The sequence below is a fragment of the Salmo salar genome, chromosome ssa01 (assembly GCF_905237065.1).
Source record: "Salmo salar chromosome ssa01, Ssal_v3.1, whole genome shotgun sequence".
Lineage (NCBI taxonomy): Eukaryota > Metazoa > Chordata > Actinopteri > Salmoniformes > Salmonidae > Salmo > Salmo salar.
The window spans coordinates 21,746,254-21,767,143 of NC_059442.1; the positions used below are offsets into that span (position 1 = coordinate 21,746,254).

At 44.4% G+C, this 20,890-nt stretch overlaps 1 protein-coding gene and 1 pseudogene across 2 annotated transcripts; one reads left to right on the top strand and one right to left on the bottom strand.

The window, feature by feature from the left end:
• Positions 1–20,890, top strand: part of LOC106575403 (dimethyladenosine transferase 1, mitochondrial-like) — a 38,501-nt pseudogene that overhangs the window by 6,642 nt on the left and 10,969 nt on the right.
• Positions 16,867–20,284, bottom strand: LOC106575475 (claudin-20). 2 transcript variants are annotated; one of them, XM_014152021.2, is made up of 2 exons: positions 19,356–20,284; positions 16,867–18,999 (listed from the first exon to the last, which is right to left on the bottom strand). In XM_014152021.2, the coding sequence occupies exon 2, from the start codon at positions 18,531–18,533 to the stop codon at positions 17,808–17,810; it is 726 nt and encodes a 241-aa protein (XP_014007496.1). In that variant the 5' UTR covers positions 18,534–18,999; positions 19,356–20,284; the 3' UTR covers positions 16,867–17,807. The 2 variants fall into 2 exon arrangements, with proteins under 2 accessions (XP_014007496.1, XP_014007571.1); XM_014152096.2 differs by having other exon boundaries at positions 16,868–18,712.

Below are 20,890 nucleotides of genomic sequence, written 5' to 3' on the forward strand. Positions count from 1 at the left end.
GAGACACCCTCATATTGTGGGGTCACAGCCATTATCAACTTAGGCCCTGAAGCAATTAGGGTTAAAGTGCTTTGCTCATGGGCACATTGACAGATTTTTCAGTTGTCTGCTCGGGGATTCGAACTAGCGACATTTCGGTTACTGTCCCAAAGCTCTAACTGCTAGGCTACCTACCGCCCTTACAATACTGTACATACTTACGTTTTGTGTAAATATAGGTCCTTAAGTTCTACCAAAAGGTAGAGGGTGTTTCTCTATAAGTCTCATTTTCATGTCCCCTGAGCACAGTTTATTGCTGGATTTGTGCAAAATCTTTTTTCATAGCCACTTACCCAGAGAGTGTTTTTATCAATACCTTGAAGTGGACAAAGGTAGGACTTTGATATTTAGTGCTTGAGGCTGTGCAGTATGAGAGTACATCATGGGTGTTATTCGACCAAGACATATACTACTGGCCATAACCATTGCTAAGAAGCAATGCACATAAAGTAGGGTGGATGATGGAAAGCTGTATTCCTGAAGGCTGTGCCTCTCTGTGAGTCTTTCTGTTTGTCCACACTGTCTGCTGAGGCCTGCTGGGAGCAGTGTGACTTCTTAGACCGAGGAGAACATTCACATAGCCAAGCTAGACAAATCCAACATCCACTCTACATTCGAATTGTTGGTATTATCTTGCTCTGCCTGTAGCTTTGGATTGCTAATTGGTGTGTTTTTATGAATAGGGATTTGCTCAAATTGAAGTTTCACTTTTATCTGTTTAAAAAATATATATATATTCCTGGCATGCATCAGTCACATCTGGACTGTGGTAACCCGGGTGTGTGTGTGTGTGTGTGTGTGTGTGTGTGTGTGTGTGTGTGTGTGTGTGTGTGTGTGTGTGTGTGTGTGTGTGTGTGTGTGTGTGTGTGTGTGTGTGTGTGTGTGTGTGTGTGTGTGTGTTAAAATCTGAAGGAACAGGTTAATACAGATGAAAGAGCGTTGCTGCTGCATAGCTGTAATAATGTTGTTCAACAGTTCTGAGAAAATGTGTCACAAAGAACTTGACGGAGACGCTGTGTAACACACTGCTATCTCCCATTTTTCCCAGTACATCAAACCAGAAGCAGGGGCTGTGTTACAGATATAACAATTAGCAGTGTAACCTCCTATCACCTTATTTGTGAAAATGCGTTTAATAGTTGTACTCTCTAACCAACAGAGAACATCATTGAACCTTATAAAACCCAATGGTGAGAAAATGGCAATTAGATGAAAAAAACAAAACATTACTGGATTTAGTGGTTAATACGTTTTAACCTGAGGGAAAGAGAGGCACATTGTAGCTGACTGGTGATTAGAAGAAAAAGTTGAACCCATTTTACATTTGCAGCTGCTGGGCCATATTGACGTGTCGTGACTTAGGCTTTATCCTTTGTTGTTTAATCTGTTGCCATGCATGTTCTCACCCCTGGAAGGAATGCACTGACTACCTCTTGTCACATTAACTGAGTCTGATTGTCCTTGAAGGCTTCCGTCCAGCGTGATTGGCTGACTCCTTGTTTGCCCTCCGGTCCATTGGGCCCTAGGTCTGCCTGTCACGGATCACATTCACACCCCTCTCATTCTCCCCCTTCATTAGCTTTGCGTGTTAATATACATATTCTAGAAGAAAATACAAAATGGCTGCTTGTGGCGAATACAGGTCACTTGTAAATTGCAAATTACATTTTTATGTTCCCGAAAAAACAAAAGGTGTTATTGGCTTAGTAGAAATGACATAAAGTACATAAATGGCTGTGTCTCTCTGATGTAATATTGTGACGGGGGGTCAAGGGGTTTGTGACCTTTGTGACCATTTGACATCCCGTCAACATTATCGCCAACCCTGTGTTTGTCAGCCAACCCTGTGTTTGTCAGCCAACCCTGTGTTTGTCAGCCAACCCTGTGTTTGTCAGCCAACCCTGTGTTTGTCAGCCAACCCTGTGTTTGTCAGCCAACCCTGCATTTCTCACTGCCTTTCCTAAAATGGAGGTTATTCAGACAAAGAGAGGAAAGCATGTTAGTGAGACTTGCCCATCTAATTCGCCTCGGCCTCCTCTCCTCTAGCCTGCACAGTTCTTTCCTGGCAGAATGTGATTAAAATCTGCCTGTCTCTGTCATTAACGGGTCTATAAGTCGCTCAATGGCTGCTCCATCACGTCCTAGAGGGCTGCTTCTCCACAGTAGACCCACAGACAGAAAGAGCTTTGAAAGAAAGCTTGAGAGGGAGGGAGACAGGGAGAGCTTGAAAGAGAGAGGGAGAGAATGGGAGGTGGAGAGAGTTAGTGGGAGTGATTGAGCTGAGAAGAGAGGTGGAGAGATTGGAAGACAGTGGGAGAGAGCAGTAGGGGATAAGAGTGGGAATGCTGCAGCTTGCAGTCAGTGTGTACTCCACATGCAGTCGGAAAGGTAGGAGAGGAGAATGCCCGGAGACAGATTCATGACGTTGATTGATCTGAAGGGAGAGTGAAGCGTACCTCCAGCAGATGGTTGTCTGGGGCCGTCACCAGCCATCCTGAGTAATGGCTGCATCAGCGATCGGCTACCCACCCTGCTTCCCTAGCTCCAGTCTCTGAGGGGGAGGGCCGTACAGATGTTTTCCTTGTACACAGCGCCTACTGAGTTACTTTTTAAAAATTGTTACTTTGCGAAACAAGGCGTGCGTTACTTTCAGAATTACATTTCTACCAAACGTTGCTATTCATAGATTCTGTGATAGCAAAGCCCGTAAAGGGTGCCCTCTACATCTTTATGGGTCCATGTACTCTACGTGGCTTGAGAGAGAGATTGTTAATGAAAAGATGGTTAATCTGTACAGATGTAGTAACCACATTTTTTTTTTTTTTTTTTAAGCAAATCAAAATATATTTTAGATTCTTCAAAGTATCCACCCTTTGACTTGATGACAGCAGTGGTGTAAAGTACTTTAAAGTACTACTTAAGTAGTTTTTTGGGGTGTCTAACTTTACTTTTACTCCACTACATTCCTAAAGAAAACAATGTACTTTTTACTCCATACATTTTCCCTGACACCTTTAAGTACTCGTTGCATTTTGAATGCTTAGCAGGACAGGAGAATGTTCCAATTCACGCACTTATCAAGAGAACACCCCTGCTCATCCCTACTGCCTATGATTAGGCGCACTTACTAAACACAAATACTTCATTTGTAAATTATGTCTGCGTATTGGAGTGTGATCCTGACTACCTGTAAATTAAAAAAACAAGAAACCCTTGCCGTCTGGTTTGCCTGATACAAGGAATTTTAAATGATTGTAAACTTTTACTTTTGATACTTAAGTATATATTTTTTTAAATTACACTTACTTTTGATACTTAAGTATTAAATAAAATTTTAAAAAAGCCATATCTCAGACTGGCCAGTAAAGATTAAGATGGGCAAAAGAACAGACACTGGACAGAGATATGGCTTTTTCTTTGCAACTCTGCCTAGAAGGTCAGCATCCCGGAGTCGCCTCACAACTCAAACTAGACACTAATGTACTTGTCCTTTTGCTCAGTTGTGCACCGGGGCCTCCCACTCCTCCTCCTATTCTGGTTAGAGCCAGTTTGCGCTGTTCTGTGAAGGGAGTAGTACACAGCGTTGTACGAGATCTTCAGTTTCTTGGCAATTTCTCGCATAGAATAGCCTTCATTTCTCAGAACAAGAATAGACTGATGAGTTTCAGAAGAAAGTCCTTTGTTTCTGGCCATTTTGAGCCTGTAATCAAACCCACAAATGCTGATGCTCCAGATACTCAACTAGTCTAAAGAAGGCCAGTTGTATTGCTTCTTTAATTAGCACAAGTTTTCAGCTGTGCTAACATAATTTGCAAAAGGGTTTTCTAATGATCAATTAGCCTTTTAAAATGATAAACTTGTATTAGCTAACACCATGTGCCATTGGACCACAGGAGTGATGGTTGCTGATAATGGGCCTCTGTACGCCTATGTAGATTCTCCATGACAAATCAGTTGTTTCCAGCTACAATAGTCATTTACAACATTAACAATGTCTACACTGTATTTCTGATCAATTTGATGTTATTTTAATGGACAAAAAATGTGCTTTCCTTTCAAAACAAGGACATTTCCAAGTGACCCCAAACTTTTGAACGGTTGTGTGTGAGATTTAATTAAGCAGCCAATATATAGCGCAGCACTTGTAGACTAGCATAGGAAAGCAGCACCACAGATGAAAGTAATAGGCTACTTACTAAGTTAGAGTTGACCATCTTTGGTAGAGCCTTGCTCTCTCTGACAGTCAAACACTCTCCTCTCAACAACAATAACCAATAAATCTATCCAGTGAGGCTGTACGGGTCTTTCTCATAGAGCATATACTACAGCTCTATAGAAGCACCTTGACTGGCTGCATCACCGGTTGGTATGGCAACTGCTTGGCATCTGACCGCAAGAGGGTAGTGCATACGGCCCAGTACATAACTGGGGCCACGCTCCCTGCCATCCAGAACCTACACTACGTGACCAAAATGATGTGGACACCTGCTCGTCGAACATTTCATTCCAAACTCATGGGCATTAATATGAAGTTGGTCCCCCCCTTTGCTGCTATAACAGCCTCCACTCTTCTGGGAAGGATTTCCACTAGATGTTGGAACGTTGCTGCAGGGATTTGCTTCTGTTCAGCCACGAGCAATAGTGCGGTCCGGGCACTGATGTTGGGCGATTAGGCATCACTTGCAGTCGGTGTTCCAATTCATCCCAAAGGTGTTCGATGGGGTTGAGGTCAGGGCTCTGTGCAGGCCAGTCAAGTTCTTCCATACCGATCTCGACAAACCATTTCTGTATGGACCTCGCTTTGAGCACGGGAGCATTGCCACAAAGTTGGAAGCACAGAATCATCTAGAATGCCATTGTATGCTGTAGTGTTAAGATTTCCCTTCACTGGAACTAAGGGGCTTAGCCCGAACCATGAAAAACATATTCAGACCATTAATCCTTCTCCACCAAACTTTACAGTTGGAACTATACATTTGGGCGGGTAGCGTTCTCCTGGCATCTGTCAAACCAGGTTAGTCCGTCAGACTGCCAGATGATGAAGCGTGATTCATCACTCCAGAGAATGCGTTTCCACTGCTCTAGAATGCAATGGCGGTGAGCTTTGCAACACTCCAGCCTACGCTTGCCATTCTTCATGGTGATCTTAGGCTTGTGTGCGGCTGCTCGGCCATGGAAACCCATTTCATGAAGCTCCCGACAAACAGTTCTTGTGCTGACGTTGCTTCCAGTTGTGAGTGTTGCAACCAAGGATAGACGATTTTTACGCACTACGCACTTCAGCACTTGGTGGTCCCGTTCTGTGAGCTTGTGTGGCCTACCACTTTGCGTCTGAGCCGTTGTTGCTGCTAGACGTTTCCACTTCACAATAACAGCACTTACAGTTGACCGGGGCAGCTCTAGCAGGGCAGAAATTTTAGACTGACTTGTTAGAAAGGTGGCATCCTATGATGGTGCCAAGTTGAAAGTCACTGAGCTCGTCTGTACGGGCCATTCTACTGTCAATGTTTGTCTATGGAGAGGGCATGGCTGTGTGCTCTATTTTATACACCTGTCAGCAACAGGTGTGGCTGAAAGGGCCCAATCTACTAATTTAAAGGAGTGTCCACATACATTTAGTGTATATAGCAGGCGGTGTCAGAGGAAGGCCCTAAAAATTGTCAGACTCCAGCCACCCAAGTCATAGACTGTTCTTTCTGCTATCGTGCTGCAAGCGGTACCGATGCACCAAGTCTGGAACCAACAGGACCCTGAACAGCTTCTGCCCCCAAGCCATAAGACTTGTTAAGTAGTTAACCAAACAGCTACCCGGACCATCTGCATTGACCCTTTTTGCACCAACTCTTTTGACTCATCATATACGCTGCTGCTACTGTTTATCTGTTACTTTATTACTAGTTATAGTGAAGTTATTATTACTCAGTGTGTTATTACGCGTTATTACTCTTCTATTAGTTTTCTTTTCTTTTTTTACATTGTACTACAGCACACAGTTCATCTAGGCCTGTTCCTATCCTATAAATGGGGTCAACCATGGTATTACCAGAGTATAGGAAAGATAACGCCTGAAGGCTTGTACTCGATACATCATAGTTCCAAGGTAAAATTCTGAACAATTTTGAATCCTCCCTTAAACAAAATACCTAGGTTGGCAGAGTTGGCTTATCAACATCTTGATAGTTGACATGTTTCTTTCTTTCTATTGCCCCTCCTATCCGAAATGAACGCTGGGTTAGCTGTGATTCAATGCTGGCAGTTTAACATGAACATCATCCACACCAAGAAACATTTAGGTATTCTGAAACATAGTTGAGGAATCCTGGCCATGTTCCAGGAAAAGACGGTCAGCTTCAAGCAGGCAATTGCTCCTTGAGAAAAAGGAGCTATAGTGCCTTCAGAAAGTATTCACACCCCTTGACCTTTTCCAGATTTTGTTGTGTTACAGCCTGAATTTAAAATGGATTAAACTGAGATTTTGTGTCACTAGCCAACACACAATACCCCATAATGTGTTTGAATGACTACCTCATCTCTGTACCCCACACATACAATTATCTGTAAGGTCCCTCAGTCGAGCAGTGAATTTCAAACACAGATTCAACCACAAAGACCAGGGTGGATTTCCAATGCCTCACAAAGAAGGGCACCTACAGTATTGATAGACGGGTAAAATAAGAAATAGAAACAGATATTGAATATCCTTCTGAACATGGGAAAGTTATTACACATTGGATGGTGTATCATTACATCCAGTCACTACAAAGAAATGTACTTTATGTCCTGAATGCAAAGTGTTATGTTTGGGGAAAAAACAACACATCACTGAGTACCACTCTTCATTTTCAAGCATGGTGGTTGCTGCATCATGTGGCTGCATCGTGTTATGGGTATGCTTGTTATCGGCAAGGACTAGGGAGTTTTTTGGGGGGGGATAAAAATAAACGGAATAGAGCTAAGCACAGGCAAAATCTTAGAGAGAACCTGGTTCAGTCTGCTTTCCAACAGACACTGAGAGACAAATTAATCTTTCAGCAGGACAATAACCTGAAATGCCAACAATACACTGGAGTTGCTTACCAAGACGACATTGAATGTTCCTGAGTGGCCTAGTTACAGTTAAATCAGCTTGAAAATCTAACGCAAAGCTTGAAAATGACTGTCTAGCAATGATCAACAACCAACTTGACAGAGCTTGGAGAATATTTTTAAGAATAATGTGCAAATATTGTAAAATCCAGGTGTGCAAAGCTCTTAAAGACTTACCCAGAAAGACTCACAGCTGTAATCACTGCCAAATGTGATTCTAACATGTATTGACTCAGGAGTGTGAATACTTATGTAAGTGAGAGATATCTGTATTTCAATATAATAGCAAACAAAATGGTATTGTGTGTAGATTAAAATATCTCTTTTTAATTGAGGCTGTAAAACATCAAAATGTAGAATAAGTCAAGGGGTATGAATCCTTTCTGAAGGCACTGTATAGTACTGAAAGGACGAATACACAAGCTGTTAACTCTACTGTGTGTTTTAAAGATTTTCATTAAAAAGGTCAGGCACTGTGATTTTACATTTTTCATTTCAGCCTGTTCAGTCGGCACTTCAGCTGAGCGCTGTGCTTTTCACATATACACACAAAATAGAAAGCCTGGGCTGCTGGAAAAAACATTGTCTGTGCCCAAAAAAAATGTTTGATTAATTTGTTTCCAGCTAAAGTAATACAATTACTGTAGATCAAAAAAATATATTTGCGACGCAAGAACAATATAATTGTTTTCTGATTCTCCAAATGCCATAACCAACTCTGATTTTCTGTTTGGTTAATTCAGAACACCCCGGGAAACAATGCCTAATAACCAAGTGTGAAAAAAAGGTCTGTTTCAATAGACATTTTTCTATTCATCACTTTGTCATGTAGTGGACCTTACCTTTAGCCAATCTTTTTAGTGCTGTAATTCTTCTAATGCTTATGGTGATATAATATTAAAATGCTTCTTTGAACTGTCAGGGTGTCTTTGTCATCTTGCAGAGCTCATACTGCTTCTCTCAGCACTTCACTGCCGCAGCAAGGTCATTGCCATTACTCCCCAGCCTCAGATGTGTACTGGAACAGGAGGGCAAAGTCTTGGACAATGCAAGGTCATTTTCAGCTGCTGTCGATGACCGTATTATATCGCCAATTTGGACTCTCATGAAGACGATGGTTGTCCAGAAGAAAATGCCTTACATTAAGGTGAAATATTGGCATGCCTTGGGTGATTGTTCTCAGCGATGCATTACAGCACTACGGTTATTGCTGATGGGGTTTTGATGAGCGGTAGGGCATTGAGATTCTTGGCCCAGCTTATATTTATCTTTGTACCTGCCAACATCATGACTCCAGAGCTGCTTCACGGCTACATGCTTGTTAGTGATATCCTTATTATCAAACGCTGCTATGAATCATGCATTTTTATTTAAGAACTCTGGCTGTAAAATGTTATCGGTTTAAAAATGATATCGATAAGGAGCTGATTTGATTTAGAGCCTCAACCACATACATCTACAGACTATATCATGCATCTCGCTGTAACTGAGCGTGCGCAGTGCAAGTCAACTTGTCTTGACGCTCAAGGTGGGATATACAGTTGGATTAACCCCTGTGCCTGCAGGGTTCAAAGTTCTCTGAGCCCACATCCCTTATCTGTCATGACGGCATCTCAGGGTGAAACCCTTTGAAGGAAATGTAGGATAAATACACAGAGGAGCGGATCTTATTAACGTTTACCCAAGAGGGGAGCTGCTATTTGATCTCCACTCTGTTGCATAACCAAGAGGAGAGAGCGCCTTGAATAATCCATGTTTGTTACAAGAAAGCCACATATCTCCGAACTTCCCACCGTCGACTTGGCTGTAATCAGCTGTAATGAGATGCGAGATTCTCATTACTATCTATATAGAACAAAAATATAAACACCACATGCAACATTTTCAAAAAATTTACTGAGTTAGAGTAGATTTTACTGAGTTACAGCTCATATAAGAATCTGTCGATTGGATTTCACATGACTGGGTATACAGATATGCATCTGTTGGTCACAGGTACCTTTTAAAAAAGTAGGGGCGTGGATCAGAAAACCAGTCCGTATCTGGTGTGACCACCATTTGCCTCATGCAGCGTGACACATCTCCTTCACATAGAGTTGACCAGTTTGTTGATTGTGGAATGTTGTCCCACTCCTCTTCAATGTCTGTGCGAAGTTGCTAGATATTGGCAGGAACTGGAACACACTGTCGTACATGTTGATCCAGAGCATTCCAAACATGCTTGCAACATGTAAAGTGTTGATCCTATGTTTCAAGAGCTGAAAAATAGAAAATCCCCGAAATTTCCATACGCACAAAAATGTTGTGCGCAAATTTGTTTACATCCCTGTTAGTGAGCATTTCTCCTTTGCCAAGATAATCCATCCACTTGACAGGTGTGGCATATCAAAAAGCTGATTAAACAGCATTATCATTACAAAGGTGCACGTTGTGCTGGGACACTTTAAAATGTGCATTTTTGTCACACAACACAATGCCACAGATGTGTCAAGTTTTGAGGGAGCGTGCTGATTGCAGGAATGTCCACCAGAGCTGTTGCCAGAGAATTGAACGTTCATTTCTCTACCATAAACTGCCTCCGACGTCGTTTTAGTGAATTTGGCAGTATGTCACAACCGCAGACCACATGTAACCACGCCAGCCAAGGACCTCCACATCTGGCTTCTTCACCTGCGGGATCCTTTGAGAGTGGGTGGGGGAGTGTTGAGTGTTTGTCTGTAATAAATCCTGTTTGTTAGGGAAAACTCATTCTGATTGGCTGGGCCTGGCTCTCCAGTGTGTGGGCCTATACCCTCACAGGCCCACCCATGGCTGCGCCCCTGCCCAGTCATGTGATATCCATAGATTAGGGCCTCATTTTATTTATTTAAATTGACTGATTTCCTTAATTGAACTGTAACTCAGTAAAATATTGGAAATTGTTGTTGCGTTTATTTTTGTTCAGTATAGTTGTCTTGAACCTTATTTGTGGAACAGTTTTCTAAATGTTGTTAAATGTGATGTTCTGGTGCCTCTAGTATGATTCAGAAAGCTGATTGAGGACCTTATTACTAATAAATGTTTGTTTTTTTATGACCGTGTTTTTTTGTTTCTGCTTGCATTTAGTATTTATATTTTTATATGTGTATTTTATGTAATTTATGTAATTCGGGGCTCATCTATAAAAGAGACCTTGGTCTCAGTATGACTCTGATTAAAATAAAGGTTATTTGATAAAATAAACACAACAGTGATTTATGGGCTCCCGACGCACTACATCTCAGTGCAAGAGGCGTCACTACAGTCCCTGGTTTGATTCCAGGCTGTATCACATCCGGCCAGGATTGGGAGTCCCATAGGGTGGCGCACAATTGGCCCAGCGTCATCCGTGTTTGGCCGGTGTAGGCCGTCATTGTAAATAAGAATTTGTTCTCAACTGACTTGCCTAGTAAAAGAATAAAGGGAACACTTAAACAACACAATGTAACTCCAAGTCAATCACACTTCTGTGAAATCAAACTGTCCACTTAGGAAGCAACACTGATTGACAATACATTTCACATGCTGTTGTGCAAATGGAATAGACAACAGGTGGAAATTATAGGCAATTAGCAAGACACCCCCAATAAAGGAGTAGTTCTGCAGGTGGGGTCCACAGACCACTTCTCAGTTCCTATGCTTCCTGGCTGATGTTTTGGTCACTTTTGAATGCTGGCGGTGCTTTCACTCTAGTGGTAGCATGAGACGGAGTCTACAACCCACACAAGTAGCTCAGGTAGTACAGCTCTTCCAGGATGGCACATCAATGCGAGCTGTGGCAAGAAGGTTTGCTGTGTCTGTCAGCGTAGTGTCCAGAGCATGGAGGCGCTACCAGGAGACAGGCCAGTACATCAGGAGACGTGGAGGAGGCCGTAGGAGGGCAACAACCCAGCAGCAGGACCGCTACCTCCGCCTTTGTGCATGGAGGAGCAGGAGGAGCACTGCCAGAGCCCTGCAAAATGACCTCCAGCAGGCCACAAATGTGCATGTGTCTGCTCAAACGGTCAGAAACAGACTCCATGAGTGTGGTATGAGGGTCCGACGTCCACAGGTGGGGGTTGTGCTTACAGCCCAACACAGTGCAGGACGTTTGGCATTTGCCAGAGAACACCAAGATTGGCAAATTCGCCACTGGCGCCCTGTGCTCTTCACAGATGAAAGCAGGTTCACACTGAGCACGTGACAGACATGACAGAGTCTGGAGACGCCGTGGAGAACGTTCTGCTGCCTGCAACATCCTCCAGCATGACCGGTTTGGTGGTGGGTCAGTCATGGTGTGGGGTGGCATTTCTTTGGGGGGCCGCACAGCCCTCCATGTGCTCGCCACAGGTAGCCTGACTGCCATTAGGTACCGAGATGAGATCCTCAGACCCCTTGTGAGACCATATGCTGGTGCGGTTGGCCCTGGGTTCCTCCTAATGCAAGAGTGTGTGTGGAGTGTGTCAGCAGTTCCTGCAAGAGGAAGGCAATGATGCTATGGACTGGCCCGCCCGTTCCCCAGACCTGAATCCAATTGAGCACATCTGGGACATCATGTCTCGCTCCATCCACCAACGCCACGTTGCACCACAGACTGTCCAGGAGTTGGCGGATGCTTTAGTCCAGGTCTGGGAGGAGATCCCTCAGGAGACCATCCGCCACCTCATCAGGAGCATGCCCAGGCGTTGTAGGGAGGTCATACAGGCACGTGGAGGCCACACACACTACTGAGCCTCATTTTGACTTGTTTTAAGGACATTACATCAAAGTTGGATCAGCCTGTAGTGTGGTTTTCCACTTTAATTTTGACTGTGACTCCAAATCCAGACCTCCATGGGTTGATAAATTGGATTTCCATTGATTATTTTTGTGTGATTTTGTTGTCAGCACATTCAACTATGTAAAGAAAGAAGTATTTAATAAGATTATTTCTTTCATTCAGATCTAGGATGTGTTGTTTAAGTGTTCCCTTTATTTTTTTGAGCAGTATATATAAACAAAAAAATGGAGCCATACAGTGATTTAAAAATACGATTATGAAGACCGCATGGAGGCTTTAAGGCTTTTACTTCATGTATGAAAAGCAGGGATTTATTCCCCAGCTGGAAGTAAGACCAGTATTTGTGGGGTCTTAGTATTGGATATTTCTCTCCAGTCTGACTTGGCAATACTCTTCATATGAGTCAGATTTTGAAGCTGGCGAGGCTGTTTTGATGCCCACTTGGCTGATGGGATGCTCGGTGGAACCAGAGGAAGGGATGGGGGATGCAGATTGCACTCCTCCATGTTACCCATGCTGACTGACTGGCTTTATCAGCTGTTGCTTTGTATTCCAGTCTAATTGTACAAATGTTGCAGCAGCTAACCTACACATGCTGTCATTCATTATCATTCTGTTCACGCTCAGACATACACCAGACAAAATAATCCCCATTTGCCACAACTCTCACAGGGTTAGTTATTTCATGCCACTTGCTGATGCTCTCTCCATACCTCTGTGAAGTATTGTGTTTACATCTCAATGAGAGAGAGCTGGATTCTGAACGTGCTTTATGGAGAGTGTTTCAGCTTTTTTCATCCAATTTGCAGACGGTATGTAATGTTTTATGGATACGTGTTCATGAAGGGAGTGAAACCTCCGTCTCTTCTTTGAGCTGTTTTTCACAGAGCTGCTGTGTGTATATAGAGGCTATAAGAACAGTATGAAGAGACAGCCTGCCTGCTTGCCTACGCACGGTACATCCAGTACCTTCCAGAAATCTGTGTTTTTGGCAGGAAGCTGAGAGCCATCCCGAACTGCTCACACACGTACACACACAGTCATTTAATATAGGCATATTGCTCTGCTTCCACAAAATAGTTTTTTTATTAGTAAAAAATATAACTACTTGCACAAGCACATTTAGACAACAGTAACCAGAACACTTGAACTGTTGAAAATCCTCTGGCAAATTAAGAAGTGCTGAAGCATCCACGAAAATAAGCTGCAATTATCAAAATGATAATTCCTGTCTTGGTTCTGCAGGAGAGCTGCAGCTGTTTAGACATCTAGGCCATTTGAAGCTAATGAAATGGTGCGCTGGCTGGCTGAGGAACAGGCTGCACATCTACACAACGGAACAAACCTCCAGCTCACATTGGCCTGCTCAAATCACATCAGACAGAAATGGCTTTGCTCTTTTTCAGACTGCCAGTTGTATTATGTACATTTGAACCGGTCCAGAGGACTTGCGATGCTCAGCCGCTTGAAACAAACTGAGCTGTCCAACAAGGTAACACAAGCAAAGGTGCAGTCAAGTAGTCTTCTTATGAAGAAGATGCAGTGTATGAGAATGAAAAGACATTTGAACTAAGTAGGAAAGAAAGTTACCTTGGCAGAAAAAAATCTAAGTCCACAAATGTCCTAGCCAAATGTGTACTGTTCTCTGCAGAAGCATGATTTAAACATTACAACAAATAAAAAATAAACAAGTGTGCAAGGCTTTCCCGATAAAATCAAAATTGTTTATGCGTCTGAAATGATTGTGTGCTTTAGAATATATTGGATAATACGGTTGAAAAAAAACCCATGGAAAGCTGCATCCTACTGTACACAAGTGTCTAGCTTACTCAAGACAAATAATTACTCCATAAAACCATATGCCAATGTATAATTCACATACAAACAAATGTAATAAAGTAAACCGCATGAACTACATGCAGTATCAAACTCGACAGGAGTTGATTTGGCACATTCTCCAACGTGTGTATGTGTTGGTATGTATTCAGTTTGTTCACGAGGGCACATTGACATTCTTGTCATGGTTTTATTGCGTTCGTAAGGGGTGCCTGGGCAGTGTATTATTAAACTGATGCCCAGTCCGCTACTCTCTTCTCTACATAGGGTATGAAACAGGCTGCCAGGACCTCTAGTGATGCCTCCAGTGTGCAAGCAGCTGCCTGCAGGTGGCGAGCTGGGCTTAGCCATCTGCTCGCCCTGTAAAAAACAGTGTGGGAGAGAACGAACACCACGCGGTCTGCGCCACACATCACTGCCAGGGCCTGTCACCAGAGCAGCCATTTCAGGCCGGAGACAGCACATCTTCCCTTCCTCTCAGCCGTGTACAGACACACATGGGAACTTGACTGTGTTAAAGCGCAGTAGCAGCCCTGACAAATTAGTTGGTGGCGGGAGTTGTGTGTGTGTGTGTGTGTGTGTGTGTGTGTGTGTGTGTGTGTGTGTGTGTGTGCTGACCAGCATGTTCTAACATGCAACAGTTTTCCCTGTCAGTCAGAGAGAAATGCTGCCTTGCTTTACTTTAGAAAAAGACAGCTATAGATGGAGAGATCAGGTGGAACAGGTAGAGGAGAGCGAAGCTGACAGGTACTGTAGGAAAGATGAGAATGGCACAGAAGTTTCTTTAACTTCAGCCACACAATCCCCTGCAGGTGCTGAACAGTAGCATATGCACTGCTGACGCACTAAACAAGTCACATAGTGGAATACCTCAAACCGTTTTCTAGATTTGGAGGCAAATCTACCACACTGCTGCAGTTAATAATATATAGCATTTAGCAGACGCGTTTATCCAAAGCGACTTAGTCAAGCGTGAATACATATTACGTATGGGTGATCCCGGGAATCTAACCCACTATCCGGGCATTGCAAGCGCCATTTTCTACCTACTGATCTACAATTCTAATAATCAGCATGACTTTTCAAAGCACAGCCTTTTTTCCTCGTGACACTAACTGCATGTCAGACACACTGTAATATGGGACAACATAAAGAGAGCATTTCCAGACAGACCTGGGTGTAACAGTGGCTTGGTGCTTCCTGTCACTGGGCTAATAAAGGGGATTAGTGAAGCAGCTGTGCATGTGTGGAGGCTCTTCACAAGGCTTATGGGGCCATGGGGAGGGGGAGGGAGAGAGAGAGATGCCCCCCTAACCAACCTCAAAGTGCAGGCTGACACCCCACCCCCCACCGCAGACAATAAAGATATTTGGGCGCAGGATCCCGTTTCCATGGCAGTGAGGAGGCGGACAGCAGGATGAAAAGCACATACAGCCCAGTGAGGCAGAGGGTACAGTTTGTGTGGGTTTTTGTATCTGTGTGTATCTGTGTGGTTGTGTAATCTATGTGTGGGTGGGTGTGAACTGTGTGTCTGTGGGTGTATGAGTGTTTTGTATGCGTATTGCATGAAGTAAGTAGTGTGTAGCCCAGCCTGAAGAAGGCAGCTCCTTTTTGTTTTGTCATACAGTCCACTCTGCTGGAGGTGGGACTGTGTCTCTCTGTGTGTCTCTGTGTCTCTATTTCTGTGTGTCTCTGTCTCTATTTCTGTGTGTCTCTGTGTGTCTCTCTTTCTGTGTGTCTCTGTCTCTATTTCTGTGTGTCTCTGTGTGTCTCTCTTTCTGTGTGTCTCTGTCTCTATTTCTGTGTGTCTCTGTGTGTATCTCTTTCTGTGTGTCTCTGTCTCTATTTCTGTGTCTCTATTTCTGTGTGTCTCTCTCTGTGTCTCTCTTTCTGTGTGTCTCTGTCTCTATTTCTGTGTGTCTCTATTTCTGTGTGTCTCTCTCTCTCTCTCTGTGTCTCTATGTCTGTGTGTCTCTCTCTCTCTCTCTGTGTCTCTCTGTGTCTCTATTTCTGTGTGTCTCTCTCTGTGTCTCTCTTTCTGTGTGTCTCTGTCTCTATTTCTGTGTGTCTCTATTTCTGTGTGTCTCTCTCTCTCTCTGTGTCTATGTCTGTGTGTCTCTCTCTCTCTGTGTCTCTCTGTGTCTCTATTTCTGTGTGTCTCTCTTTCTGTCTCTATTTCTGTGTCTCTCTCTCACTGTTTGTCCCTCTCTCTCGCTGTTTGTCTCTCTCGCTGTTTGTCCCTCTCTCTCGCTGTTTGTCTCTCTCGCTGTTTGTCCCTGTCTCGCTGTTTGTGTCTCTCTCTCCTCTCTCACTGTTTCTCTCTCTCTTTCTCTCACTGTTTTCTCTCTCTCTCTCTCTCTCTCGCTATTTCTCTCGCTGTTTGTCTCTCTCTCTTTCTCTCTCTCCTCTCTCTCACTGTTTGTCTCTCTCTCTCTCTCCTCTCTCACGTTTTGTCTCTCTCTCCTCTCTCACACGGTTTGTCTCTCTCTCTCTCCTCTCTCTCTCTCTCTCTCTCTCCTCTCTCTCACTGTTTGTCTCTCTCTCTCCTCTCACTGTTTGTCTCTCTCTCTCCTCTCACGGTTTGTCTCTCTCCCTCTCTCGCTGTTTGTCTCTCTCTCGCTGTTTGTGTCTCTCTCTCTCTGTTTGTCTCTCTCTTGCTGTTTGTCTCTCTCTCTCTCTGTCTCTCTCTCTCTCTGTCTCTCTCTCTCTCTGTTTGTCTCTCTCTCTGTTTGTCTCTCTCTCTCTGTTTGTCTCTCTCTCTGTTTGTCTCTCTCTCGCTGTTTGTCTCTCTCTCTCTCTGTTTGTCTCTCTCTCTCTCTGTTTGTCTCTCTCTCTCTCTGTTTGTCTCTCTCTCTCTCTGTTTGTCTCTCTCTCGCTGTTTGTGTCTCTCTCTCGCTGTTTGTCTCTCTCTCTCGCTGTTTGTCTCTCTCTCTGTTTGTCTCTCTCTGTCTCTCTCTCTCTCTGTCTCTCTCTCTCTCTGTTTGTCTCTCTCTCTGTTTGTCTCTCTCTCGCTGTTTGTCTCTCTCTCTCGCTGTTTGTCTCTCTCTCTCGCTGTTTGTCTCTCTCTCTCTCTCGCTGTTTGTCTCTCTCTCTCTCTCGCTGTTTGTCTCTCTCTCTCTGTTTGTCTCTCTCTCTCTGTTTGTCTCTCTCTCTCTCTGTTTTTCTCTCTCTCTCGCTGTTTGTCTCTCTCTCTCTCTGTTTGTCTCTCTCTCTCTCTCTCTGTGTCTCTGTCTGTCTCTACCTGCAGGGTGAGTTACAGGATTTTGTTAATATGCCATTCTGTTCCGTCTCCAAGCCCAGCACCCTATGTATTATTTCTGACAGCACTCTTTGAACAGTTTCAATGGGAAGGATAATATACTACAGCCTTTATCCATAGCGTTGGCTACATACGTCTGTCTCTAACAGGCATTCCTCTGCATTATACACAGACAGGCTCCAAACAGCATGCTTAGGCAAATATCAATCAGGCTATTAGCTACCAAAAATAAGACAATTTCTTAAATCAGTCCCAACAACTAGCATATCTAGTGGATAGTTCAAAACAACAGTAGCTTGCTTATGAAAAGGGAATTGCACGTACTGTTATTGCCTCTTTGAGACAATAATAGCAATATTGCCGACTTGCCGAATGGGTGGTTACCAAACGATTATTAGCAGCTAAATGATTGCTTATTAATTCAAACCTTTGGCGAGGAAAAGGAAATTAACGGGAGGCTTGTTATCAGATAATCCATTCCCCCGGGAAGTCTTAATGGATTTACTGATGATTGCTGGGGTATCTGCATGTGTTGAGCTGGTGCTCCCCTCCCATTCTGCAGCGCTTCCCTTCCTCCCTCGGCTGCGCTGCATTTCACATTCACCATCCGTCCGTCTGTTCCAAGGGGCTGCTCGGGGAATACCTCCACTGCTTGTGCTTGCAGAACAGAAAAAGAGGGGAAAGGGAAAGAGAGACGCCATCAAAGTCCTTCCCCTCCGCTCTAGTCTCCTCCTCAATCTCTTACGCAGTGTAAGCCCTGGTTCCCCTAACTGGTCTGCCTGGCAGTAGCTAGTGGCTTGTTGCTTTAGCCTACACATAGTCCTGCAGGCTGTAGCCTGTCTTATTGTCTAGTGGGGAGAGGGAGCAGTACTGGTGCTGGTCCTGCTGCTGTTGCTGTAGGAGCTGCTGTTGCTGCTGCAGTATGAGTTTGTTGGGGGGGGGCAGTAAGATCATGTCCTGGTGACCGGGCCTCTTCCCCGAGCAAGACACACAGAAGATGGACCCCCCCACGAAGAGGAAGCCTGCCGACAGGAAGGCCACGTACACAGCGCCCCCGGGCTCAAACTTATTGCTCTCGTGCACACTGCGGTCCAGGAAGTTAGTGATGACCTCGTTGGTGAACCAGGAAGCGGGCACCAGGCACAGGAAGCCAGCGGCGATGAAGCAGCCCCCGCTGGCGATGGCCGCGTGCCTCTTGGAGCGCCGGCCGCCCCCCCAGCGGGTACATTTGAGCCCCAGGGATGCTAGGCACAGGCCCATGGCAGCCATCACACAGGACAGCACCATGGTGGTGCGGGCAGTCTGCAGGTAGGCGGGCAGCGACAGCACCGAGTACTTCAAGGTGCAGCTGAACATGCCGGTGCTGTACCAGGTGCAGTCCATCCACAGCCCCTGCATCTGGGAGATGGCTGTGATGATGTTGGAGCCCACGTCGGCACTCACCTTCCAATTGGGAAGCAGTGTGGCCACCATGGCCCCCATGATGCCCAACAGCGCCAGGATGAAGGCGAAGATCTGCATGCATGTAGATGCCATCTTCCTCCCACTGCCTCTGCTGCTGCCGTGGCCCCCCCTCCTCCAGGCAGCATCCACCCAGCCCCAGCCAGGCACCTCGTCTCCTCCACCCCTCACCCCAGACGGCTGTAGAGGATCCTGGTGCTAGAGCGGGCAGCAGCCAATCTTCAGCCCCTCTGCTCAGCGCCGGCTCCACTGGACTGGAGAGGGGAGGAGACAGGAATGAGAAATTGAATTGAGCAGGTCTCTTCGTTTGTCTCCCTCTCTTTTCTCTCTCTCCCCTCGCTCTCTCTTTCTGTCTCTCTCTCCCCTCTCTCACCACACTCATGCACAGACTTTTCTTGCAGGAACAAAGGAGAGTGTGAACTGGACCGATGAGAGAGATTGATGGCTCTGGCTGGTAGTTGGAGAAGGAGACACTAGTTTCAGTGCGTGTGTATTTTCTGTTTTGCATGCCTCTCTGTGCCGGCGCCTCATGGAACTGTTACTGAAGAGGAGAATGACTTTCTGATAATTGTAATGCTCAGTATGTGGACTTAAAGCTGCAGTGTCCTTCTCACCACACTTCAATAAGGTTACCCCACCACAGTGACTTCAATATTAACACATTTCTTCACATTTTTTATCATTTTATCACTGATACAATAATATATATTTTTGTTTAGAACATTTAAAAAACGTTGAAATAAGACAGACAATTCGTTATTTTTATTTTTTTAAGATGTTCACATACATTTGCCAGCATTGCTTTTTAATTTAAAATGTATTGATTATTCTTCAGTAAGTGTACAAGGGAAAACATCCTTTTAATTATAATTGTTTATGATGAACAGAGATCCTTACCTCGGCTGGTGCAGATCTCCTTATGACGCGTCAGGTTGTTGGCAGTGATTTGTGTAAAAACACGAGGTGCGGAGGGGTCGAGGAGATTTTGTAGCCGTACGGATCCATTTCATGTCATCCATTTCCATAGCAACCGTATATTAAAGGACATCCTAGCCAGTCGTGAGCCACACATGCTCAGTCTGCGCTTCTGAAAGGGGGTTGCTCTGCTTCCCTTTCAGTGCTGTAGAATAGACTCTCTACGTCACATGGCTCGTGAGACGAGCTGCTACAGAATAGTATGCACCATAGCGAAGCTTACTATGGTTTACACTGACACTCTCTCTGTAACTGTGTGTGTGAAGGGTCGTCTAGGTACTACTATATTTGTTTTGCATTGCGTTAGAATTCATTCAGTTGTTCAATCCACTTGTCACTCAATGCTTGATTTATGCAGCAGATGATGGAGACAAGCAAACGTATTATGGTCCAGCTTAGCCCGCTACCAGTCAAACCGCAATCAATCATAAGACAGAGCTGCTTCATTCCAATATTGAGCCATATTATTAGCTGGCTAGCTAGAGGTGGCATCTAGCCACTGGATTGTTTATCATAACTAGATAATATTTATCTGAAACAATGTGCACACTTTTGGCTATATTCATTCTCCCTGTTAGCCTAGCCGTTGCTAACCCGAGCTAGTTAGCAATTAAATGTTAGCCTAATGACAGATACACCTGCTTTCATAATTACACAGATATCATAATAACAGTTCTGCTTCAGTGGGCTTACCTCCAGTCTCCAAAATGTTTAAGCTAAAGAAATGGCAACTTTGGCCAACATATCTCTATCTAACCAGAGAGACCCCGAATAACTTTCCACAACCACGTTGCTGCGTTTCTTTCAACCATACAAATAATATGAATAACCCATTGCACCCTGGGAAATATAATGTATTCAACATTGTTTTACCTACAACCCCAGGTGAGATCTATAATCTAGCCTAATGAACACCTGTTAATGTAGATCCTGAACTATATAGATTGAATTACTAGATACACATTGGGCACCAAATAATAGGCTTACAATAATAATACAATGACACTTCTACAATAATAACCATATGAAGAAAACCTACTCCAAGCAGCTGTGGTGGCTGTTCTGGCAATGTTTTTCTTTTATTTATGTGGTAGCGAGTCCACTATGCCAAAACGGACGCTCCCTAGAGCAGTCAGCATCAGCAACCACTCAGTGGGAGACTAAACTCACAGCTGCTACCCTCCTCTCATCGCTCCTCCACTCCCCTCTGCAGAGGACGTCTAGTAGGGGAAGGGGAGGGCAGGTAGGACGGCCTTGATTCATGAATGACAAAGAGATGTGAAAAACAGACTGGGCTAATAGACATGATAGCCTTGATAACGCAGACGTGTTTTTCCATAATTTTGCTGCATGGGCAAGATCATCATAAACAGCCAGTTTCAGGAGAATGATCTCCCCCCTCTCTCTACACCAGTAATGACCAAAATGGAGGTGGCAGGTATATCTGCTAAGTGATT

What these genes read in the sequence shown, in the direction of transcription:
- LOC106575475 (XM_014152021.2), bottom strand. Translation starts at nt 18,533, where the DNA reads ATGGCATCTACATGCATGCAGATCTTCGCCTTCATCCTGGCGCTGTTG.